The sequence below is a fragment of the Nannospalax galili genome, unplaced genomic scaffold, assembly GCF_000622305.1.
Source record: "Nannospalax galili isolate Female #2095 unplaced genomic scaffold, S.galili_v1.0 scaffold28, whole genome shotgun sequence".
Taxonomy (NCBI): Eukaryota; Metazoa; Chordata; class Mammalia; order Rodentia; family Spalacidae; genus Nannospalax; species Nannospalax galili.
Genome location: NW_008359594.1, coordinates 1,462,615 through 1,489,392, shown reverse-complemented (window position 1 = coordinate 1,489,392; position 26,778 = coordinate 1,462,615). Strand labels below are relative to the sequence as shown.

At 43.1% G+C, this 26,778-nt stretch overlaps 2 protein-coding genes across 3 annotated transcripts in view; one reads left to right on the top strand and one right to left on the bottom strand.

Annotated features, from left to right (window-relative positions):
* Acsbg1 (acyl-CoA synthetase bubblegum family member 1) overlaps positions 1-3,022 on the top strand; it is a 59,697-nt gene extending 56,675 nt beyond the window's left edge. For both annotated transcript variants that reach the window (XM_008823400.1, XM_008823399.1), the window contains one exon: positions 2,428-3,022. In XM_008823400.1, the coding sequence (XP_008821622.1) occupies positions 2,428-2,513 (86 nt within the window). In that variant the 3' untranslated portion in view covers positions 2,514-3,022. The remainder of the gene's footprint in view (positions 1-2,427) is intronic.
* A 256-nt stretch (positions 3,023-3,278) lies between these two features.
* Idh3a (isocitrate dehydrogenase (NAD(+)) 3 alpha) lies at positions 3,279-24,976 on the bottom strand. The gene is made up of 11 exons (XM_008823398.2): positions 24,831-24,976; positions 18,826-18,888; positions 16,186-16,269; positions 13,853-13,967; positions 12,297-12,484; positions 11,681-11,814; positions 9,624-9,726; positions 9,459-9,523; positions 8,383-8,467; positions 5,872-6,024; positions 3,279-4,707 (listed from the first exon to the last, which is right to left on the bottom strand). The coding sequence occupies exons 1-11, from the start codon at positions 24,855-24,857 to the stop codon at positions 4,624-4,626; spliced, it is 1,101 nt and encodes a 366-aa protein (XP_008821620.1). The 5' UTR covers positions 24,858-24,976; the 3' UTR covers positions 3,279-4,623.
* Positions 24,977-26,778: the final 1,802 nt, after the last annotated feature.

Genomic DNA, 26,778 nt, shown 5'->3' with positions numbered 1-26,778 from the left:
TGAGGCGTAGGTATATTACATATGTGCCAGAACTTATTAATTTGAACTTGAAACATTGTTTTTCCTCGACTATCAGACTGTTTTCTCCTTGGAATCACAATGGACACTTAAGGAGCACACCATGGCCCTGCAGGTGTTGGTGTTCTAGGGTGAGACCACCCTGTAATCTGTGATGTCAGCCACATGGTTAATAAAGGGACAAAATCATTTGGACCACAGTCCAGGCCCAGAAAAGCCTGTAGTGCAACCTCAGCTGGCCAGAGAAGTCATTCCTGGCTGTGATATCCAGAGGTGCTCATGGCACTGGGCACTGGACATGGGTCTTCAGTGAGACTCCCTCTCAGCCACTAAGGTTGAATGCAGCCGCACTTTGCAGTAATGTTGAGCTGTATTGAAGATGCTGAGACTATCTAACCAGATTTGCTCAAATTGGATGCAAGGTCAACTGAACAAATGTCCTTTCTAGGCAGTGTATAAATGACCCTAATCTTGATGTTTCTAGTTGAGGGCAAATTGGGCACAAAAGCTATCTAGGACTGCCCTTTCAACCTTGCTTTAAATGGGAGAAACAAAGGTCAAAAAACGTGATTTGGTGAAGTTTTGAACATTAAGACCCCATCTGGGACCACACCTGACTAAGCTCCTCCCATCACAAGCCATCAGTCTACCATTATATGAATTATCACTGAGATGCAGGCATGATTTATATATCAGTTATCTACTGCTGTGAAACTACTCCCAAAAGGAGAGGCTTAAACAATAGACATGGAGTCAGGTGTGGTGGGGCATGCCAGGACTCAAAAGATGAAGGCAGGAAGAGGTTAAGGCCAACTTCTGCTTACATAGTAAATTTAAGGAAAGCCTGGGCTACCTGAGACCCTTTTTCAAATAAATAAATAGACACTATCTTAATTTTGGTGGGCCAGGTATCAAGAGCAGCTTATCTGGGTGCTCTGACTAGGAGTCTCCCATGAGACTGGTTAGAATGGGATGTGTGGCAGTCACCTGGAGCCACAGGGTATGTTCACACTCCTTTGCCCACTCGTGTCTTTAATTGTATTTGGGGTTCTGTACTGGCTGAGTGGGGCCTGAGGGTTCAGTTCTTGATCAGTTGACCTCCCCAAAGGCTGCTTGCATGTCCTTGAATGGTGACCCACTTGCCCTATAATCATCTCAGAGCTGGAGAAATGGCTCAGTGGTTAAGAACACTGGCTGCTCTTGCAGAGAACCTGGTTTTGTTCTCAGTACCCCCATGGTGGTTAACTCCAGTTCCAGGGGATTTGCCACCCTCTTCTGGACTCCCTGGGCATTGCATGACATGGGTGCACTTACACAGCAGGCGAAGCAATCATACACATGAAATAAAAATAATTTTAAAGAGTAATCTGATCACTTCTCGGCCTTTTGGCTAAGATCAAGAGTGAAGAGTAATCTGAAAGCACCTGACAGAGAAGGTGTGTGTTTGATGGGTACAATCATTTGCAGTTGATGGTTGCATCCACAGGTCCATCTGCAGACTTAATACCAGTTCAAAATATTTTTTAAAAATCATGCATACTGAACACATAGGCACACCTCTTTTCCCCCCTAGTACTGGGGATTGATTCTAGGGCCTCTGACATGCCAGACAAGAGCTGTACTACTTAGCTATATACCATTTTTTAAAACTTTTTTGAGACAAGGGCTCACTAAATGATCCATGCTGGCCTTGAACTCACTGTAGACCAGGCAGGCCTTGAACAGGTGATCCTCCTGCCTCAGCCTTCTGAGTAAATGGGATTACAGGCCACTAAAACTTGATTATGTATAGACATTTTTTTCTGTGTGTCACATCACACTATAACCTTTATTTACACTGCATTTATGTGATATTTTAAGCAATCTAGAGATGTTTAAAGCATATGGAAGGATATGTGTGGGGTTTGTGCGAATAACATACCCTTTTGTTAAAAGACTTGAGCATTTTTGACCTACGAGGTTCTGGAAACATACCAGAACCTGTATTTTGAGGGATGGTGTATTCATTCAAGGGAGGCTCAGTGGAAGATTAAGATGGCGTCAAAGGGAAAGTGAACACAGTTACACTAATAGGTACTGGAAAGAAAAATGGAGCCATTTCCATTCCCACCCCATCATTCCCTCTGATTTCTATAGGTTGCAGACCAATCCAGAGTTAAGTCAGGCCATTAGGTGAGCTGTGACTGCTGTCTCTGCAGTGCACATTAGTAGCAGGACAATCCTGGTTCACTGAGGAACAGGGTGGCTGAAGGGGTACAATACCCAGAGGTTGCCTCATCTTGGAGGCTGGTTATGCAGCCTGTCCTGTTTCTCTGGCCCCCTACTGACCTCTGGGTCTCACTGCAGCCGCGCTTTACCACACACCTTCTCAAGTCACTGGGCCTCACTCGTTTCTAATTTTTCTTTTAGGCCCCACCATGAAACTGAAACGGCTCACAGTTCTGGAGAAGTATAAAGACATCATCGATTCCTTTTACCAAGAGAAAAAACAGTAGTCAGAGGGGTGTGCATGTGGTTTCTGCTGGATAGTGGCCTGTCAAGCACCCGCCTGAGCTCCCCATGTGTGTCCAGACAAGCACGGAACTCAGACAAGGCAGTTCTGTCCTTAGTTCAAGGCACAGCACTGACATCTGCAATTCCTTCATGTGCAAATAGATTAAATTCTCAGCACTGCTTCCTGTTCAGGTGTCAAACGAGATCACTCTTCTTCCAGAACAGAAAGGCCACTCATTTTGGCCTTAGGTCCAGATAAACTTCTTAAGCTTCTGGCTCACATAACAGGTCTGCCAGGGAAGTCTGTTGGGAGAGAGGGAAAGGAATGATGGTCCTGCTACTAATGTGCACTGCAGAGACAGCAGTCACAGCTCACCTAATGGCCTGACTTAACTCTGGAATCTTCGACACTCCACCTCCCACACAACGGGCTTGATACTTAATAAACTGCTGCTGCCTATGTGACTATATTTAATGTATAATTTGAGTATTAAACCTTTTAACACAGCTGCCAACAAGTACCTGATGTTTTTTGTTGATTGAGCAAGTGGAATACAGCCATAGTGAGTAGTTAACCCACAGATCTGTGAGTAACCCTTAGTATATCTTTAGTGCCCTAGATGGAATAAACGAAGGTGTAGGATGGGGTCAAGTGGAACATTCTAGTAAAAGCAGCTAACTGTAGAGTTACCATTCTTAGCAACAAGCTAGGTCAAAATGCCCTAAGGCAGTTGACCAGGAAACAGGCAGAGAAGGCAAACACTTCAATTTTTGAATTTTTTATTACTGTGACCCCAAGAGCCACTGATAACTAGAACAATCCAGTAAGAGAGGAAGCAGCAGTTTAAGATTGTAAGTCTTGATACAAGCTTAAACAACTCAGACAGGGATATTTGTTAAGAAATCCCCTTTTGACCTGGGTACATTATGCAAAGTCACAGGTTTACAGGTTTACAGAAGGGTCAAAGGCAAGACACAAGTGACTTTGGTGTGAGCCAAAGGGTAACTTCATGCTGTGGTGGAAAGTCAGAGGTTGTAGGGTCAGGAACCTGATGGTTACAAGTTGGCAACATGGGCTCCACCTTGGCCCAATTTGTGCATCAGCTCGAGCTGAGTCAGCTCAGCCTCTGCAATGGGGTCTTTTATGGGTGCTCCTGGGACAGAGGGCAGGGATTTGGTGCTCTGGAGGAAGTGAAGGGGCAGCTATGGAAATCTAGCATCCCAGGTTCTTGAACTACAGCCAAGAGAAGTGGCCAGGCCTTTCCAGTGTTACCTGGAGCAGCTGGAGTGTGGGCCCCTTTCCAGGGACATGCAGGAGTAAATCTACAGTGGCTTCCTCCCTGACCGAAGGTGTCAGTACAGGGGCTGGACAGCTCCTGACGCCAATGTGTCTAGTGAAGAGGAATGACCCTCCCCTTTACTTCATGAAGAGCTCTCACAAAAAGTAGTAAATCTCAAATTAACAAAACAATTGAATCCACAGTGCGTTTGGGGCTTCAACCTAATATATTACCTACATCTCATTAACAGAAATTACATCACCCATTATATATGTCTTGAATATTTTTATTAATAGTAATTCATGTAAAGGACAAATATATTTTCCATAAGAAATATACCATTTTTGCTGTTTTTGATGTGAACTTTCCCAGGAACTTTCTCTGGTGCCCATTTAATTTTATAAGAATGTCACCTTGTGCTATTGTTAATATCCTGTTTTATTCCCAATGTTTTTCATAAACCAAAGAGAACAGGGTTTTTGTTTAAAAAGTTAGATATTTCCCCATATTACATCGGTATCATATTTACAACTGAGGAACATTTATTCTGACTGAAGTGTAAAATGGGTAACAATGATAAATGATACAGTTTACAAAAAATGTTTACCAGATAAACAATAAATAAAACAAGCACTTGGGAAAAATCCTTTGAAAGCAGGCCTAGGGCCATCACATCCTCTGCACAGATTCTGTTAAGAAAAGGCTGGATTTGAAAATGTACTCTGCCAAGAAAGAAGCAAACCAATGCAGATGTAATGGCAGGCATTTCAAGAGAGGACTGCAGGGTGTCCTTCAGGAGTGACTGACAGCAGCAAAGCCATCTGCAGAATTGCTAATCTAAGTCTTTTACCCGGCGGCAGATTTCTTCTGTGAAGTCAGAGCACTTTGCACTGCCTCCCAGGTCTTTTGTTAAACTCTGAGAAAAGGAAAAAGCAAAGATAAACATGTATTTCCACACTGAATTAAAATAAGGATATTTTTATTTAAAGCTGTCAGTGAAATATGAACTGAGCAAGGTACCTTCCTGCTGATTTCAAAACGAGGTCCCACCACATGCCATCTACCAACCCTAGGAAGCCTGGAAAAACTCCATGAGGTAGTGTACACAAAAAACACCCCAAGCCAGGTGTGGTGGTGCATGCATACAATCCCAGCACTCAGGAAGCTGAGGTAGGAAGATTGCCACAAGCTCAAAGCCAGCCCAGTCTACACAGCAAGTTCTAGGCCAGTCAGGGCTACATAGCAAGATCCTGTGTTACAACAAAGCAACATCTCTCAAAGAATAAGGCCTTTTCACTAGGGAGCAGGAGGTGGGGTGGGGGTCTAAAACCTCCTTTGTTCATGCTACTGACTAAAATGCTGGGTGATTACAGATAGTTAAATGATGGCAAATGTAAACAAACTATGGGGAATTTTAAGAGCTCAAAAAACTTAAGGCATGTTCTAATCTATTTTGGGAGGCTTGGATACAAATACCATGAAAATACTTAAGCAGCTGACTCCTAAGTTTCCCTCTTTAGGAGAAGCCTTCAGCACAACCAGCCTGTTTTCTACTAGCTCACTCTCTCTTTACTGCAAACAAATGTCAACATATTGAGCTCTTCCTTGCAGCTCCATCCTACACGGCTAAGAGGAAACATGTAAGGCTGGCATCTTTCTGTTCAGCTCTACATCATAAGTTCCTGAGTACAGGCTCACAATAAAAGACAAACAATATCACTATTAAAGGCTATTAAAAACATGCTTGCATTTCTTGGCGTTTGGCCATACAAAGTAATCTCAACTTGTAACATATTTAAAGGGGCCATCTTTGAAATATTTTGCTACATACTTTGCCTAGATCACAAGGGCTAACACCAGTACAGGTGGCCTTGGGCCCGGCTCTCCCTTACCCTGCAGTGCCTCTTAACTCTTTTGGAAGAAATATTTGGATCTTCCCCCAAGAAAAATGCACACATGCACACATACGTTCTCTAAGTTCAATTACGGAGCCCACAGCAAGAATCTCTATTTAACGTCAAACCCTTCAGCTCTCGAGAAATGTACTTCAGCAGTTTATGGTGGTCAAGGTAACAGATACCTTTCCATCCTTAATTGTAGCAAAACAGGCAGTCTCAATTTTTGCAGCATGGTCAAAAAGTCCCATGTGGCGCAGCATCATCACAGCACTGAGCAGGAGGGCCGTGGGATTGGCCATGTCCTTGCCTGCAATGTCTGGGGCCGTCCCATGTACCTGTTCACAATGTAAGGAAATAGTGTCAGCAGGAGGGAGACAAGAACAGGCAGCCCTTGCCTGGGGCTGTAGCCCAGTGCTTAGCATGGATAAGGTTCTGGGTTCAGTCCCCAGTACCAACCAAAAGAAAAAGAGCAATCATCCCTTCTGGAGAGACTGAGATCTCAATCCTTTCTTTGCCAATAAAAAACATTTACTTTTATTATTTTTATTTTATGTCTATGTACCTGCATGTATGTAAGTGCACCTATGCATGCAATGCCCAAGGAGGCTAGAAGAGGGTGTTGGAACCCCTGGAACCGAAGTTACGGATGGTTGTTAGCCACCATGTGGGTGCTGGAAACTGAACCTGGGTTCTCTGCTAGAGCAGCCAGTGCTCTTAACCATTGAGTCATCTCTCCAGGCCCCCCAAAATACTTATTAAAAGCTGCTGTGTGCAATTCATCTGACACACACAGAGCTTAGAAATAAAAATAAAGCCATGCCACATATGGTGGTGTACACCTTTAATCCCGTCACTCAGGAGGCAGAGGCAGGCAGATCTCTGTGAGTCTGAGGCCAGCCTGGTCTACATAATGAGTTCCAGGCCAGCCAGGACTACACAGTGAGACCCTGGTTTTTTATTTTTATTTTTTTAATTTTATGTGTATGCATATATTGTCTGCATGTAGGTGAGTGCACCGGTGTTGTGCAATGCCCGAGGAGGTCAGAAGAGGCTGTTGGATCCCCTGGGACTGGAGTTACGGACAGTTGTTAGGTGCCATGTGGGTGCTGGGATTCAAATCCGGGTCTTCTGCAAGAACAACCAGTGGTCTTAACTGCTGAGCCATCTCTCTAGCCCCAAGACCCTGTCTTTAAAAATAAAAACAAAACAAAACAAACCAAGGCTAGAAAGATGGCTTGGTGGGTAAAGCTCTTGCCTTGTAAGTGTGAGAACCTGAGTTCAAATCCCCAGAACCCACATAAAAATTGGACACATAGTACAAACCTCAGGAATTCCAGTGCTCCCACAGACCCTGTTTCAAAACAAGGTAGAGAGCAAGAACCAACACCCCAGGCTGTCCTCTGATCGCCACATGCACACTATGGCACATACGTGCCCTCATGTGTCTGTCTGTCTGTTTCTCTCTCTCTCTCTCTCTCTCTCTCTCTCTCCCACACACACACACACACACACACACACACACACACACACAGAAAAAACTGTGGACCAACAATATTTTCACTCAGGATGCTGAGGCAGGAGGATCAAAAACAGATGGACAGACAGAAGGGAAGGAGGGAAGACTGGAGAGAAACAAACAAAACAAGGCTACATAAAAAATAAAGCTGGGCAAGTTTGCACACACCTTTAATCCTAGCACTTAGGAAGCAGAGGCAAATGAATTTCTGTGAATTTGAGGCCAGCCTGGTATATACAGTGAGTTACAGGCCAGCCAGGGCTACACAGTGAGACCTCATCTCAAAAATAAATCATAATTTCTCCTGACAGTGTGCAAAGCTCCAGAGTTAAAAGGCCTATGTAGACTTTACAATGAACCTAATAATGGGGCTGAATGCTTTTCTCAGCTGCACAGGGCAGATAAAAGGTGGAGGGCAGGTCTAACCAGGGCAGTGGCTTTGTAAGCCAGAATATATCAAAGAGACTCAGAGAATCTGAGGGCTGTTTATAAACTGGGTAAGGACGGAAAAGAAGAGAGGGATGCAAAACAGAGGGATTCTAGTGGGCCATGAATTCTTGGAATCAGCCTCATACAGCGATGAGGCCAGACAGACAGGAAGTGGTAGCCTGCCTGAGAAGGCACACTTGAAATACTGAAAGCTGGGAGTGCTGGCATATGCCTGTAATCCCAATACTCTAGAGACTAAAGCAGGAGGACCATGAGTTTGAGGCCAGCCTGGGCTACAGGGTGAGACCCTGCATTTCTGACCTGAATTCTGTATGGGTGTGCTGGATAGCTTTAGTGTCAACTTGACACACCTGGGTAGAAGGAGCCTCAGAGGTTGGTGAATTGCCTCCATTGGACTGGCCTGTGGCCAGGTCTGTGAGGCATCTTCTTGATTATTGAGCGATGTGGGAGGGCCCAGCCCACTGTGGATGGTGCTGCCCCTGGGCAAGTGGACCTATGTTGGGTAAGAAAGCAGGCTGAGCATGGGTCAGGGGAGCAAGCCAGTAAGCAGCATTCCTCCATGGCTTGTGCTCCAGCTCCTGCCTGAGTTCCTACCTTGGGCTTCCTGATGAACTGAGACCCAGTTAACATAAGACAAAATAAACCATTTCCTCCCCAAATTGGCATTGGTCAGAGTATTTTGTCACAGCAATGGAGAAATAAACTAGAACAGTGTCAGTGTCCTTACCGACTCAAATATGGCGACCCCATTGGCTCCAATGTTGCCACTTGGAGTCACCCCAAGACCTCCAATGAGTCCTGCACACAGGTCACTAAAGACAGAAAAGGACATTTAGAAAAAGAATACATCTCAGCTAGCAATCAGATTTCATGTTTAAATATCGTTCTCCACAAGAAGGAACCAGAGTTCCTTGGGGAAGTGGCTCTTACAAGAACTCAGGTTCAGAAAATGCAGATGAGCCTGGAGCAGCTTACTGTGCCAGAAAGTAAGGTCAGGGTCAAAGAAGGAAGGGCCAGGTCCCAGGGACACAGGAGCTATGGAAAGGAGGCGCCTAGCCAAGTCGGGACAACCTGAGCCAGTGAGGGACTCACCACTGAAGAAGAGAGAAGAGTCTGCACTGATGCACTGATGCAGTCAACAGGTGAAGAGATAATAACAGAGAAGGAAAAGCCTTAACCTCACAGCTGAATACCGGATAATAAATGTAGAAAGAACGATGGGCTTAGAAAGTCAGGATCTGGTCAACATCCCGTGGTGTGGGGGAGGGGAAGGACAGAGTGATAAAGTAAGCAAGCCGGCCAAATATCAACATCTGGGGAATCTAGGTGCTGAGTACAAGGGATTTCTTTGTATCATTATTGTAACTTTTTTAAAATCTGAAATTATATCAACAGGTACCTGGGTGCTGGGGTATAGCTCTGTGACAGGGCATGTACTTAGCATAATCTTCAGCACAAAAAAAGGAGGAAAAATATTGTGAAAATGACTACTCATCTACCTAGTTAAACATATAGTGAAACATACTGAGAAGACCAATTAATAAGTAAACATCTGAAAAATAGCAAGAGTTAACTAATGATTAGCAAGCACTGGCATGAAACTAACAGCTGATAGGGCAGGTAATGAGCAGCCCACCCACTGTGCAGCCACTGGCATCATCTAAGCTGTTAGACTTCAGCTCCACTCTTGTGATAAATGCTATCGCTTATAATGCTTGACTGAAAACTTAAAACCATGATTTATTTTAGGATGTTTATAGAGAAACTATAGGCCAAAAATAGCAAGGGACCAGGCAGACTCACCTAAGGATGTCTCCATACAAATTTGGCATAACGAGAACATCAAACTGGGATGGGTCTTGTACCATCTATAAGGAATACATTTGTGCATTTAGCAATCAAACTGCACCATGGATACACAGTATTCACCACAGAAAGTAACCAGTAAGTGTTATGTAACATACTTACATTCAAACATACAGTATCAAGGTACATCTCATTAAATTTAATATCTTTACAGTTCTCTGCAACTTCCCTGCATTTTTGTAGAAAAAGCCCATCTGACATTCGCCTGTATTAAAAAAAAAAAAAATATTGAAAAATAAAGAGTTGTAGCAAGAACCAAGCAATGTAAGTAAGTTTGAGAAAGTTATGCTCCAAGGGCTAGCTAGGGATATGACTTGGTCAGAAAAGTACTTGCTGCACAAGCATGAACACCTGAATTCAAATCTCCATCACCTACATAAAAAGCTGGGTGTGGTGGCATGTACCTGCAATCCCAATGCTGGAGTGGCAGAGACAGGAGGATCCTTAGGACTCACTGGCCAGCCAGTCTAGCTAATCAGTGAGCTCCAGGCCATTAAGAGATCCTATCTCACAGAAGGTAGACAGTGTTCATAAGGATGACACCTGAGGTTATCCTCTGGCCTCCACACACATACACATATCCTGCATATGTACTCCTCCACCCACCCCACACAAAAAGAAAGAAATTTAAGATGTAGAAGCCAAGATCTGATTTCAATTATAGTACAATTATTTCTTGGGTAGTTAATAAAATGCAAGTTGAAAAGGCTTGGAATTTTTATACCAAAGTGTAAAAATATAAAATAATTTATTCCTAACAGAGGATAGATTTTCATGGTATTATCCAATAAGAACTAAGAAAGTGTTTGTATTAAAATTATTTTTAATTTAGGGGCTAGTAATCTTACATTTTTAAAAAATTTATTGCCAGGCATGGTGGCACACACCTTTAATCCCAGCACTTGGGAGGCAGAGGCAGGTGAGTTCTGTGAGTTCAAGGCCAGCCTGGTCTACATAGTGAGTTCCAGGACGGCTGGGGCTACAGGGAGACCCTGCCTCAAAAAGACCAAAAAAAAAGGAAATTTATATTTGGGGGCTGGAGAGATGGCTCAGCGGTTAAGAACACTGGCTGTTCTTGCAGAACACCCAGGTTTGAATCCAGCACCCACATGGAGGCTAACAACTGTCCATAACTCCAGTTCCAGGGGATCCAACAGCCTCTTCTGTCTTCTGAGGGCATTACACGGACACAGGTGCACTTACCTACATGCAGGCAATGCACACATACACATAAAATAAAAATAATAAATAAAATATTTTAAAAAGTTATTTTTTTTAATGCTGGGCATGGTGGCATGTGCCTTTAATCCCAGCCCCTGGGAGGCAGAGGCAGGTGGATCTCTGTGAGATGTCACCCTGGTTGACATTGTGACTTCTAGGTGGGCTGTGACTAGGGAGACCCTATCAAAAAACAATCAAAAAAATTTATTATTTTAATTTTATGTGTATGAGTGTATTGCCTGCATGTATGTAAGTGCATCTGTGTCATGCAATGCCCAAGGTGGTCAGAAGAGGGCCTCACATCCCCTGGAGCTGGAGTTATAGACAGTAGTCAGCCGCCATGTGGGTGCTGGAAATCAAACTCAGGTCCCCTGCAATAACAGTTGGTGTTCTTTACCACTGAGCCATCTCTCCAGCTCCATAATTTTACATTTTTGAGACATGGTGTTATATAGCCCAAGATGGCCTTGGACTTGATATGTAGCTGAGGCTGGCCTTCAATTCCTAACACTTTTATTTCTACTCCCAAGGGCCAGGATTACAGGTATGTGCAGTCATGCCCTGGCTCATACTAAAACTGCTTTAGGTTATTAACCATTATTTAAATGGTTTTATTATTTTTCCTGGTTAGGAAAGCTATTTCTTTGTACAGTTACAGATGGTCTTTAATAGCCTGGGTATGAGAATTTAAACTGCCAGAGATATACTTGTGACAGTATCCTCTATTTTAAGCCCTGAGTATATGGTCATTTCCCGCTCTTTCACTGCAAGGTATGAACTATGTGGTCTTTGCTAACCTGACCATGGCATCTTCAGGTTTCTTTTCTCTGATACCTCAGAAGCTGCATTCCTGCCCTTCCTCATTTGTTCCTATCACTCACCCAGTGAGGGCCAGCCAACAGGAGACAGGCCACTCTTTGATTGGTACAAGGACTTACATGATGTTGGCTTTGTGTACAGCCGTGACGTTACTCCTGTGGTTGTTCCGGGCATACTCAAAGGCAAACTCAGCAATGCGCTTGCTGGCTTCCTCTGTGATGAGCTTGATGCTCTGCACAACTCCATCAACAATCTGAAAGAGAAGAAGCCCTGCCTCACTGCAAGGGAACTGGCAACATTTTGGTACTAGACAACCTTGGAACGCAGACAATGTTATTATGGCAGGTTGCATGGCACCAGCCAGCATGGCCAGCATCACACAGGCAGTATGTCAAAGAAGTCAATGTTAACTCCAGCCTGAGGCAGGCATAATAAATAATAAGCCCTACTGTACAGTGAGTCACTAGCCAAGAGCACAGCTGTGAAGTGGGGGATTCAAAATGTAGAGGGCAGATTCCTAAGCCTGTGCCCCAAACTACACCAGGCTGAGTTCCTCCCCATATCCATGTGAATAGTCAGCCAGATCACCTAGCACCAAAACCAGCACCCACCAACTCCCCCCAGAAGGAAAACTGATCTGTCTTCGGTAGGTATCTTCAACTGAAAATATGAGTAACTGCTCTGAGTGCATAGAAAACAATCCAACTAGGAATAAAGTTCCTGAAGTGAACGTACCACATGCTCAATCCCACTGTACTCTCCTTCCGTGTTCTCTCGAATGGTGACGATATTTACATCAGTGTAAGGGGTTTTATAGCCTTCGATTGAGACACATGGTCGGACATTGGCATAAAGGTCAAATGTCTTACGCAACAACAAATTCATAGATGGGTGGCCAGCTGCTATTGGGGTCTTTAAAGGGCCTGTAAGAAAAAACAGCCAGAAAACAACAGGATACATTGTGGTCTCACAGGGGACTACTTACTAACCCACCTGGTTCCCTATAAAATGTTTTCTGCCTCCAACTTCACCCTCCTTCCCTCAGACCCATGTGAAGGAGGGAAAACGTTCTCCAGGGATCTTTCTGGGAACATGAACTGCATTTCTCATCCTGCTGGCTTCTGAGGACTAAGCCTTGCATTGGGTGCTTGATGTCAGCCTCATCATCACTCCACAAAGGTCACTTAAAAATGAAGAAAAAGCTGGGCGTGGTGGCGCATGCCTTTAATCCCAGAGCACTCCGGAGGCAGAGGCAGGCGGATCTCTGTGAGTTCAAGGCTAGCCTGGTCTACATAGTGAGTTCTAGGACAGCTGGGGCTAGAGGGAGACCCTGTCTCAAAAAGACCAAAAAAAAAAAAAAGAAGAAGAAATAAAAACGGGCTGGAGAGATGGCTCAGCAGTTAAAAGCACTGACTGTTCTTGCAGAGGACCGGGTTTGATTCCCAGCACCCACATGGCAGCTACGAACCGTCCTTAACTCCAGTTCCAGGGAAATCTGACGCCCTCTTCTGACCTCCGAGGAATTGCACAACATGGGTGCACTCACATATAAGAAGGCAATACACTCATACACATAAACTAAAAATAATAAAATTTTAAAAAGCTGATTTTAAAAATGAAGAAAAAACAATCCCAAGATTAAGAACTCTGTCTAAGCTTCTCAGCTGATAACTGGCAGAAACAAGATTCAAACTTGGATTGGAACATGGTTTTAAAGCCTATGCCTATTCAAATAATAAAAACATGAAAATTCGACAAAAGATAAACGAACTTGAAAATAAATGGCACAGTAAGTTGATATAAGCCAGAAAAACTTTAATATTTTTACTAGTTTGAAAATAAAGGTCCCAAATAAGAAATAAACCATCTTAGGCTGAGGGTATGGCTCCAAAGTAGAGTATGTACCTTGTATATATGCAAGGTCCTAAGTTCTATCCTCAGCACAGCAAACAAACAATAAAAGCAAGCATCGCGAGCAGGACGTGGTGATGCATGCCTGTAACCCCAGCAATCAGAAGGCTGAGGCATGAAGAATCCCATGTTTAAAGCTAGCCTCAGATACAAAGCAAGTTGAAGGTCAACTGGGCTACATTGTGAGACCCAGTCTCAAAACACAAAAGCATTTGAAAAAATAATAATAAAGTACCTTACTACAAGTGGATACTTTATAAAAGGAGGTCTTTACTTTTGATAGGCTGCCAGGCAGGCCTTACTTAGCTATGCATGCACTTTCAAAATGTAATGTCTGGAACAGAAATGGGCAGCAACCATCTCCTCTCCTTCAGTTGTACCTTTCAATCCCATCTTGTTCTTATCCATGGACTCTTTGGCTTCTGGAGGGATCATCCACTTTCCTCCTGGTCCTTGAATTGCAGTGACATTTCGCTCTTCCCACTGAATAGGTGCCTAGAAGCCACACCACAGCAGAGTGAACTGGACATTCAGGCTTAAGGATAGTTTATCAATCTGGATGCAACTAGTAAAAACACACACAATAGGACCAGAAAGTTTCTGGCAAGAAGGAATATTTGCTAGCGTGCCCAGAGCGATTCTCCACTTTACCCTGGCCCAGTCTTCACTTACAGCTGCCACCTGCCCACTTATGTTCTTCACAAGGACTCTTAAGGGGGTGATAATTAGATTACCATAAGAAGTAAAGACTTAAGGTTCACAGAAATGATTCATAGCACTAACATGTAGGTGAAACTTGAAAACACTCAGTGCTAAGAGCAAGAAGTCCACCAGAAAAGACCATGTAAGGGTCTACTGATATGAAGTACCCAAACAGGTAGGCAAATCTATAAAGAGAAAGCAAATGAGTGATTGCCTAGGGCTAGGAAGGGAAACAGGCAGGGTACTGAGTGAGGGAGCAGAAACAAGTGTGACTGCTATGAGCTATGGGATGTCTTTGAAGGTGACAAAATTGTTCTGAAATTAGCAGTCTATGTAGATGGCTGCACAACTCTGTGAATGCAGCAAAAACCATTGAACTAGGCTGTATTCTTTGTGTATGCATTTTCATGTGTGTAAATTGGGGACATACACATGCCACAGTGCAAGTATGGTCAGAGGACTGCCTCGGTTTTGGTCCTCACTTTCCACCTTCTTTGAGATGGGGTCTCTTGTGGTTTGCTGCTGCATACACCAGGCTAGCTGGCCCTGGAGTTTCTGGGGACTCTCCAGTCTCCACCTCCCATCTCGCTGTAAAAGTGCCAGGATTACAGACACACTACTCCATTCAGCTTTATGAGGGTTCTGAAAATCAGGTCCTCACACTTGCATAGCAAGCTCTTTATCCACTGAACCATCTCCTCAGCCCTGGATGCTTGATTTGAATAGTATGTGAACTACATCTCAATAATGCTGTCTAAAGGACAAAAATATTATATACCCTTCCAAGATACCAGCTTAAAGTATAAGCTAGTGTCCCTTTCTTTCTATCCCCATCTTTCATGTGGGAAAACATATTCAATAGTCAGCACACTGTCTAAGCATTACTAGAGACAGAAGCACAGAACAGGTGGTCCTTGTTCATAGGTGCTTACAATTACAAACTTTATCTCTTCTGCAGGAGCTTCAATTAGAAATTCATATAATTTCAGTAAATTTCATTCCTCAACTTATTGCTATTTGCATCATAACAGCTACATACTCAATCTCACACCCAGCAGCTGCAAGTAACAGCAATAAAACAGGTCACAGCTCAAACATCCTAAGTCCCCAAAACAAAAGTATCTTGAAATATCTTCTTGAATTGACAGCTGGGCTGTTAGGAGTCATAACATATTCTTGATGACAATATACATTTTTTAAAATTCTTTCAAGGAGCTGAGGAGTATAATTCAGTAATAAGAGGGCATGCTTAGCATGTGCAAGGCCAAGTTCAATCTCCAGGGCCACCAACACAACAATATAAAAAAAGGTTCTTTCAAAATCTCCTAGATTATCTTTGACGCATCTTTGCCGGAAAGTACAGTAAGGATTTATGGACCTGACGTACCGGCAGGGGTCAAAGCTCTACAAGTGCTGCAGTACTACTTCTGATTACTTTCTATATAACAGATGCCAATGTGAGAGCCTGAACTAGCTACAACAGCAGTGACAGGCAGCACTGTGCATTATCCAAGTAACAATCACTCCACTTAGGAGACTGAAGCAGGAGAATCACTGCACTCCCAAGGCCAGCCTGGGCTAGGTAGTGAGTTCCTTACTAGCCTCGGCTATAGAGAAAGACTCTGTCTCAAAAAGAGAAATAAAATAACATAAAAATTAAATTTAAAAATATTTTATTACACTTATTTGCTGTGTACATGTGCAGACCTGATCATGGATTGTGGGGTATATCCACTATGCAATGTGGACACTCAAAGATAGCTTTAGGGATTCAGTTTTTTCCTTCTATCATTTAGGATCCAGGGATCAATCTCAGGTCTTTAGTCACAAGTGCCTTTACCCACTAAGCCATCTTATCAGTCTTAATTTTTTTTTTTTAAGTGGAAAATCTGTGGAGAATAACAAAAAAAGACCCTCCCAACTAAACTTCACCCTAAGAATTCATAGAAACCACCTGGCTAAGAAACTTTTCTGTGGATTATCATTAAGTAGATTTTGAGAACACACTTACTTTGGCAGCATCAAAAATTTTCATAACCGAGGCTGAAATTTCTGGGCCAATTCCATCTCCTGGAATTAAAGTTACTGTCTGAACCTGGATATAAGAAACCATTGAGGAAAAAAGTAAGAATTGATTTGTTATTTTTCTTTTAAGCGTATCACTCACAGAGAAACTCACTTTCCCAGGATACTGAAAGACCCAAATGCTGTTAAGAAAACAAACAAACCTCCCACCAGGATCATGACTGTGGAAGCAGAAATCAATGGACAAGAAATTCCCCAACTCTGCTCTCAGAACTGAGTTCAAAGACTTGAAAAAGAACCCAAATGATGCTCTTTAGATGTAACAGAAATAAATTACCAAGTAGAATTCCTTACTGATACTTCTTTTCAAACTATAAGGTCAAAGCATTCATGTCTGAAATTCAAAGACAGCAAAATGTTTCAGCACTGTTCTCAAGCCACAACTCAGGTAGGCATCCAGTTTTCAGCCAGTGAAATCCTGGGAAGTTCCTCACATAACTTCTTCAGGTTTACAAAGCTAGAACATGTTTCAGGAACATGGGAGGTCTGTTCTGATGCTCAGAGAGAATCAGACTTCGCCTCAAAAGTGACTTCAGACTTTACCCACACACAAGCACACACACGTACACATCCCACTTTTCATAGTTCCTCTGTAAAATTGGCCCCTTAGTGTAATCTAAATGAGTAGGGGTGTGATTTGAATCAGTAATAACATGTGACCAGACCAGCAAACCCTAAGTAGGATTATACTTAGAACAATAAGTATGTTCCTGGTATGACACTGATTATCTGTTCCAAAGGCTTCAAACAAAAGTAAACCAGCATTTTGGGTTGGGAGGTAGCAGTAAAGTGCTAGCTTTGCAATCATGAAGATCTGACTCAATCCCCAGAATCCACATTTAAAAACAAAAACAAAAAACGGTTGGGTATGGTGACATATGCCTTTAAACCCAAAGGCTTAGCACACGGGAGGCAGAAGCAGGTGGGTCTTTGTAAGTTCAAGGCCAGCCTGGTCTACATAGTGAGTTCCAGGCCATCCAGGCTGCACAGTGATACCTTTTCTAATAAAGAAGCCAGCACTTCAAACATAGAATTAAAATATGTAAGAGGAAAAGGTGAGAGGATTTAAATAAGACCAGACTCTCCCTTCATTTAGGAATCACACATTATACTATTTTGGAACCTTATTCTACCTTAGCCTTTTTTAGTTCTAGTTGCTTGAGCTACATATTTTTCAAAAATTATGAACTGACTTTTTTTTTTGGAGAGTCTTCTGTAACCCCCACTGGCCTGGAACTCGCTATATAGACTGAGCTGGACTCGACCTTACAGAGATCTGCCTGTTTCTGTCTCTGGAGTGCTGGCATGTACCACAACACCCAGCACAAACTAATTTTTTTGAATCACTAATTCAACTTTTCCTGGTCCTCTCCTAATGAAACCGCCCTGACAGATCAACCAATTATTTCTCAACTTTCTATACAGCTGAATTAATTGTTTATTTTAAATTTATGTATCTTCTTTTGAAATTAATCCTTTCTATAAGGGTAATTTTTTTTTTTAACCAGAAGCTTGAGAAGAAATAGCAGAAAGCAATGATCCTCTCATCCATTTTCAGATTGTTTTGAGTTTTTCTTTTTCTTCTGTTTTGCTTTGGTGTGGAGGACTGAACTCAGAGCCTTATATGTGCTAGGCAAGCACTCTGCCACTGAGCTACATCCCCAGCCCTTTCTACTTGGCAGTTTGGACAGGGTCTACAAATGAACTAGGGCAAGCCTCATTCTGTATTCCTGGCATAAGCAGGACCAAGAGTTTCTTCCTATCTCCAACATACAATGCCGTTAGACCACCAAAGAAGCTACTTTTTTGCTCCCCTACAGAAGTAAATGGGGAGGAAATGTACTAAAGTCTCATAAACTCCTCACGACACAAAATGTTACATGGGAGTATAGGAATTAAGGAATTATGAAATCCAAGCCGGAGTCTGTAAAAAGGGGATAAAATAAAAATAAATGGGAAATTACTGACCCACACTCTTAGAATGTTCTAAAAATGCGGTATCAGCTTTTAAAGCACAGAACTCAAATGCTGAGAATTCTAAAAGCAGCAGATTCAATGAGCAACAATAGATTCGCTAACGTGGTAAAAACTGCAGAAGGAAAGTAGAAGCCTACAGGGCTCTCAGATGTCTGAGAAAGTCCTAAGTGGTGATCAATCTACTGTTTTTAGGGAAGCTCACAAAATAAAAAGGCAAAGCAGGTGTTGAAGCTTCTCAACAATTTCTCTCAACTTGCACTTCTTTTTGAAATAAACAAAAAACTTTAACTGTCTTACTGAAGTGAGATTGTGAAATAAAGTAACAGGCCCAGGGGTAACTTCTATTTTTATCACGGCTCCTTCAAGATACTGTAGCAGGCTTACATAGCCAGATGTAATAGAATTCTTTTAAATATGAAAGTGACCAAATAGATTTGTGTAGTTGCCAATAATTTTAATATACAGTAGAAGTATGGCCAATCTCCCCTAGTTTTGAATAAATGAAGGTTAAACACTATATAATAAATGTATTTGAGCATCTTTCTTGAGAAACTTCTAAAAGGAAAAAATAAGATATAATTATACTCACACCACCAGCAAAACCTCTTGTCACCTGTTTTGTGTTGTGGAATGCACCCAACAGCCGAGAGACCTGCATTAATATCAACAGAGAAATGTCATACACAGAACTAAGACACATAAACACTATAGAGACAAATCATTTCTGAAGGTTATACTACAAATTTTTCTTAGGGGAGAAGACCCGGATTCTTTTTCATATATATATATAGATATTTTATTTTATGTGTATGAGTGTTTTACCTGCATGTATATAAGTACAACCATGTCATGCAGTGTCCACAGAGGTCAAAAGAGGGTGTTAGATCCCCTGGAACTGGAGTTGTGAGAAGTTGTTAGCTGCCATGTGAGTGCTGGGACTCAAACCTGGATCTTCTGGAAAAGCAGCCAGTGCTCATCACCACTGAGCCATCTCTCCAGCACCCCCCTCCCCTTTTTTTCCTGACTTGGAAAATTTTTATTCCAGGAACACTTTTCTTGCATATTAGCTCAATGTGGCTAACTTGCTCAGATTTGAAAACTCAGAAATGAAGCACTATTCTTTTTCTTTCTTTTCCATACATTGGGGGGGGGGGGGGGGAGTTTAAAAGGCCACTGTGGGGTGAACATGAAGCACTATTCTTTTTCTTTCTTTTCCATACATTGGGGGGGGGGGCGTGTAGTTATAAGTGCACATGTGTGTGTACGCTATAGAGGTCAGAGGTTGACATCAGGTGTCTTCTACCTCTCTCCATTTTAGTCTGAGGTACAGCCGCTCACTGAACCTGGAGCTCACCAATTCAGCAAGACCAGCTGGTCGCCAAGCTCAGAGACCTTCTTGTCTCAGTCTCCTTAGTGCTGAGATCACAGACATGTGCCACCACCCTGGCTTTTTATGTGGGTGCTGGGAAGCACTTTACAGATCGAACCATCTCACGAGCTTTAGCACTGCCCTTTTTCAACGTTGAGTTTTTTAATATAAATTATTCAAAGACATTGAGGATAGGATGAAATCATACTTTTTTGCCTCAAACATTGGATTTTTCACCAATGATCAGGTCTGTTTTGTCAAAAATCTTGGCTATCAAAGGATGACACATACTCTAAGAAAATGATCATAGTTTTAGAGCCTGTGGGGTTCTTATGAAACACAGGGCACAACTGTTTTGGGTTTTTTTTTTTCCCACAACTTAAATAGGCAGAAATGGCGGCACAAAGATTTGCCTAAGATCACACAGTGACCAATCAGCAAATTAGAAACAATTTTGCCTTGCCTAGTGGAACAGACCTGTAATCCCAGCTACTCAGTAAACTGAGGCAGGAGGTTTGAGTTCAAGGAAAGGCCCGTCTGGGCTAAAAGGCAAGCTGGGATAATTTACTGAGACCCTATCTCAAAAACTAAAGAGGGTTGGGGATATAACTCTTTCAGAGCACTTGCTATACAAACCCCTAGTTCAAGCCTCAGTACTGCCAAAAGAAAAAAAAATCCAGGTCTTCTGACGTCTAGGCTAGTAGTCTTCAGTTATGTTAACTCGGTCTGTTGAGAATATTAGTAATACCTTATAATAAAACCCAATATAGTTTACTTTGCACTATTTGGTGTCAATGCCATAAAGAAAAACAATTTTAATGATTTCGTCTGGTAAAACAGGGGATGTAATTATTATCTATATTATTACTAATTTTTCTGAGACTAGGGAAAGATACAAAAAAGAAAATTCATCCAACAATCTTAGCATTCTATTACATTCATACTAGTACATTTTTGTTTGTTTGTTCGTTTTTATGGGTATGACTGTATTACCTACATGTGTGTAAGTGCACCAATGTTGTGCAATGCCTGAGGAGGTCAGAAGGCATTGGTTCCCCTGGGACTGGAGTTGCAGACGACTGCTAGCAGCCATGTGGGTGCTGGGAATTGAACCCGGGTCCTCTGTAAGAGCAGTCAGTGCTCTTAACCACTGAGCCATCTCTCCAGCCCCAACACTAGTACATTTTAAGACCACCATCATACATACATACATACATACATACATATTTTTAAAAGATTTTTTTAAAAAAAGATATTTCAAACTTTAATAGGTCAGTCCTTCAGAACTAGTACAAAGTCATATTACAGTAAAATCAAAATATAAATAATTGAACACACAGTCAAAAGGCACTCAAATTTGCCAAAAATACTAAGTTTAACTTTTTCATGTCAGATACAAGCATAAAAAGACATTTGTTATATGCTGTCTTAAATTCTTTCAAGAGTCTGACCCTCTGATGAAATTTTGTCCTCTACTAATGATGAGACAATCAGCAGCCAAAAAAATATGAACAAATTGCTGGGCGTGGTAGCACAGGCCTTTGGAGGCAGAGGCTGGTGGATCTCTGTGAGATCGAGGCCAGCCTGGTCTACAAAGATAGTTCCAGGCAGGCCAGCTGGGGCTATGGGAAGACCTTGTCCAAAAAAAAAAAAAAAAAGAATTATATTCTCTTGAGTCCTCTCTGTGCTGAAAATAAAAGACAAGGCCAGAACCAAAGCACATCCTATGCCTAAACCATTGGCCCAATCTATCTTAATCCTAAATCATGTTGCATCTCCCAGCAGGTGGACTACTGCAGGAAGGCTGTCCAACACTACTCTGTAACAAGCTCCTTAATAAAATTCCCATGAGGTCTCCTCACCCTACTCCCAGGAAAGAGGAGAGAAAGATGGTCATACAAAACAGGCTTACAATTTTTGATTTAAGATCTAATAAAAAATCCAGATTCATGGCTGGGACCTATAATCCCAGCTACTCAGGAGGCTGAGAGAGGAAGATTGAAAGCTCAAGGTGTGCCTAGGTAACTAAAATAAATAACTTAAAATAATAACTAAAAATAAGCCGGGTACGGTGGTGCACACCTGCAGAGGCAGGCAGATCCCTATGAGTTCAAGGCCAGCCTGGTTTACATAGTGAGTTCCAGGACAGCTGGGGCTACAGGGAGACCCTGTCTCAAAAAGACCAAAAAACAAAAAGAAAAATGAAAAAAAAGCGTGGGGGAGCTGGAGATTTATTCAGTGGTAAAGTACCTGCCTAGCACTAGATTCAATTCCCAGGACCTCAGAAATATAATAAAATAATTAATAAATAAATAATAAATAAATAAATAAATAAATAAATAAATGTGTTTGTTATTTTATCTCCGGGGCTTGGTACACTGCCTGCCTTCTAGTAGGTAGTCAATAACTCCCTTTGAAAAAACCGAGCCCAGTCTCACTCTGATGTATAGCTGAGGGTTCAAATGTTGCTTTCATGCCTGTAATGATTTTCCTCTAAGCAGCCAGTATTTTCTTTGTTTGCCATCTCTCCTCTTCCTAGACTAAAACAACACCTCACTGACAAAGTCGCTCAAACAGAACTTTAAATAAATTGTTTAGCACACACAGTCTTCTACTTTATAATACTTGTACAACATCGTTTTTTCTCTATAAAATCTAAAGAGGCCTGGTGTGGTGGCACACGCCTCTAATCCCAGCACTTGGGAGGCAGAGGCAGGTGGATCTCTGAGTTCAAGTCCAGCCTGGTCTATATAGCGAGCTCCAGACCAGCTGAGACTACAGGGAGACCCTGTCCAAAAAAGACTGAGAGAGAGAGAGAGAGAGAGAGAGACAGAGAGACAGAGAGACAGAGAGAGAGAGACAGAGGCAGAGAGAGGAGGGTACCTGGAGAGATGGCTCAGCATAGCAGCTAACAACCATCCATAACTCCAGTTCCAAGGATCCAACGCCCTCTTCTGGCTTCCTCAGGCACTGCACACATGTGGTGCACTTACATACATGCAGGCAAAGCACACACATAAAATAAAAAAGTATATATATTTTAAACCTAAAGCAGGCTTTCAGGTGAGAAAACAGGCCCTGCTCCAAGGGCCTAGACTGGCTTCCTGAACTTGATTTCAGGCCCTGGACTGAAATCCTGAACTTGATTTCAGGCCCTCAGTCTTAAGCCATGAGGACTCATTTCCTTTCATAATGGAATACCTTCATATTCCAACTTAAAAAAAAGAGATACTGTGTGGGAAGTAGGGCAGGATTCACTTAATAAGGGCTTGTGGATGGGAAATTGGATCATCACAGATGTTGGGGCCTGAAAAGCCTTTAGAAACCTTCTATTTTCTCTATAGGAAAATCTTTGAGCTGCAATGTCTCTCCTTTTAAAATTTTTTTTTAAAAAAACTAAATAAATAAGCCCTTAAATGGAAGCTGGGTGTGGTAGACCAGGCCTATAAACCCAGAACTTGGGAGATGGAAGCAGGAAGATCAGTAGTTCAAGGTCAGTCTTAGCTATAGCCTCACCTACATACAGAGCTTGAGGCCAGCCTGGACTACATGAGACTCTGTCTCAAACAAAACCCCTGAAATGGAAACCTGGTAAAGGGACTGCTCTGACAGAAACCCAAATTCCACTCAACACCCCATCTTAGGTCAGCCTCAGGGGCCCCTTCTGAGGTGAGGCTCTGATCCCTAGAGAAAGAAACTGACCCAAAAGCTGGGCCACTGTGTTAAAGAACATGTAGGGAGTCATGTCCCAGAAGACCATCTTCTGACTCCACAGCCAATACTTTCTGAACTCTTACTCTAAATTTCCCAGTACACTCCTCACCAGTGTCACTTTAGTTCCATCTTTAAAGGCAGAATGTACCTTCCAGTGATGGATCAGTAGTGAGTGTAAACCCTGACATTAAGTGCTTGGTTTAACAGTGACACACAAGTTACTATAACTTTTAAAGCACATGTAACCTAAGAGTTACCTTCCCAAGCAAATGTGGGTCTGAAATCAGTGACAAAGTAAACTCTAGTTACTGAGCAAAAGTCCAGTTACAGACGCCCAAGAACCACTGATCACTTAACAACTGCCAAGATAAAATATACTTATAACCAAGAAAGCTTTAGATTTGCCTGTCCATCCACATAAACCAGGTGCTTTCATGTACAAACAACACTGCGACACAAATACATATATTTTACAGGTGGACTCACAGAGGTTAAGTAATTTGCTCTGGGTCACACAGTGGGTCAATCACACTGCCAGGACTTAAAACCTACAAACCCTAAACTCAAGTGTAGAGATCTTATCAGTAAATAATAGTGCATCTCTGAACCTCTCTTTAAACTTAAAAAAAGGGGAAAGTAATAACAAATCTATTAGAAAAATGTACATTGCCCTATGATAGATTTCTAGAGATCAGCCACTAATTACAACAGAAGACCCAAGGCCTAAACCAACACCATACCTATAATTTGCTATGTGACCTTGGTCACAGGCCAGGCAGAATGGAACTTAAAGTCAAAATCTGGGTCCCTCTCCCAGCTGACACTGACCTCCTGGATGACCTTGAGCACGTTTGTCTTTAGGGATAGGTCAGCTCCTCGGGGAAACCAAGGAATTGCATATATAACCTGAAATGTTTTCCTGCTCTGCACCTGAGCCTTCAAGGAAAACTAGAGAGCTCTTCCCACCAATGAAAGGTGAACGGACCGGCCTGCCGGTCTCCCTCTCTGAGCGTTCCTAATGCAATTTCAAGTTGCAAGATGCCCTGTGACCTCTGAAAGGGAAATAGCTACCACAACACCAGCCGTCAGACTAGGAAGGGTTCCAAGAGGCAGAAAATTCCGGCAGGCAGGATCGCCCCGGGATTCCCTGACCTGGGACAACCTCTCACACCCGCGGTTAAGCAGGAGGCCCGGGACCGCAGCAACAGGGCCAAAGCCTCGCCAGTGGCCTGGGACCTGGGCGGCGGCTCCGTGACTTTCCCGGGCTCGGCGCTAGGCCTGTACCGCAGCCCTGGCGGTGGCAGGAGTGGACACCCGAGCAGCGCGGGCAGCCTTGACCTTGACGTCTCCATCCCGGCGCAGATCTGTCCACACTCCGGTGCCCGGCTTGCGGCGCGGGCGGCCCGGGCTCTCCTAAGCAATCCCCGAGGCCGTGCGCCGCCGCCTCCGCCGCCCTGGCACGCGGCCTGCCCTCCCCGCCCGCCCGCGCACGCTGGCCTGCCTGCGCTCACCTTGGAGATCCACGCGGACCCGGCCATTGCGTCCGGTCCTCTCACCGCAGCAATAGCGGCAGCAGCAAGGCGCGTGCGCGCAGCCGGCGTCCCCCGAAGCCCACCCCTGAGGCCCCGCCCACAGCTCCGCCTGCCGCCGCTGGCCGCTAGCTGACCAATCACCGGCCTTGTTTGCTATGACGTGACGAGCCGCGGCAGAAGTACAGCTCGGAAGGGGTTTGCGAGGTTTGTCCCGGAAGCCTCCTCCCGCTTCATTCATTGACTAGATAAAGCGTCTGTTTCCCACCTGCTAGTGGCCAACTGCTCTTTTGTATTTGGGGAATAATCCTCTCTCGAGATTTAACAATTCCATGGACTGCGACAGATAATGTACTTATTTCCCAAGGGTTGAATTGTTTTTTGTTTTGTTATTTGGAGATGGAGTCTCTTGGAACCTCAAACTCACTATGTAGCTGAGGCTGAGTTTGAACTCATCTTCCTTCCTACACCTCCCAAGTACTAGGACTACAGGCATGTGCCAGCTAGCTGCAAATGGTCCAGGGGTTAGGTGTTCCCACTATATCAGAAACAAGCACCAGGACATTAACCTACACTTGTACACCAACAAAGGTCTGCATCCTCAAAGACTTGACGTGGTCTTACACTTGACTTACACTGTGGTTTTGACACCCCTCTACTTCTGTGGAGATCCTGGGAAGAAATACTCAAAAAGGAAGATTCTGCCCACCATGATCTGAGGCAGAAAGATCATCATCTTATATCATGACTGTACTACTCACCTTATAAATACTGATAAAAAATTTCTTTAAAATCCATAATACGGGCGTGGTGGTGCACGCCTGTAGTCCCAGCACTTGGGAGGCAGAGGCAGGCGGATCTCTGTGAGTTCAAGGCCAGCCTGGTCTTCATAGTGAGTTCCAGGACAGCTGGGGCTACAGGGAGACCTTTCTTCAAAAAAAAAAAAAAAAAAAAAAAAATCCCCCACATGGAGTGCCACTCATTCTAAGCTCTCTTTGGAGTGCTTCATTTACCTACTAGACTATACCCCTCCATCTCCTCCCACCCCACCATCCCCTACATCCTGGATTGGGAAAATGAACTCCAATCTCTCTTCCGAGTTTTCTGCTTAGCTTTAATTACTATTTTGCTAAATAAACTTCTAGTTAAACTAAGTTTCTTGACTAAATTTGTTCCTTCAAGAAGAAAAGAACTGAGACACCACAACACATACACACACCATCTACCACAGTAACAATTCCGTGAAATTCTTATAGTAACAGAACAAAGAAAGTCATAGGACACTTTTCAAACACATTGGTGGGAACATCAGGTAGGTAGGCTATAGCAAAACCAGGAAATATCTCTTATAGGCCTCAGATGTTACCTGATGACATTCTTAGCCTTAGGGTTAGTGAAAGGGAAGAGTCAGTACATTCCAAAAGAATCCTAGTAGTCACAAGGATGTTAGGTCACTCATAGAGGTGGGTAATAAATGGCTATTAGGGACTACAATTGCCCAGGATGATTTGGGTCTGGACCTGCAATATTCCAGCTCTCCACATTCAGTCAATCGGCCTTGTAGAATGTTTAACATAGCTTCCCCTCCCACCTGGGAATTTAAGTTCACAACCATCACCACAATCTAGTTTTTAATATATAAAATTGTTCCTTGGGTCTATTTACAGTCAGTTCCTGTTCCTCACCTCAGTCCCTAGCAACTACTGTTCCATATTTTTTTCCACAATTATTTTGTGAGGGGGGAGGGAAACATGTATCTGCCACAGTGTGCATGTGGAATCCAGAGGACAACTTTCAAGAGTCAGCTCTCTCTTTCTACAATTTAGGCTCTGGGGATCAAGCTCAGGTTATTAGGTTTGGTGGCAAGCGTCTTTACTCACTGAGCCATCTCTCTTGCCCCTTGATCCATCTTTTTACAGCTCTACAAACA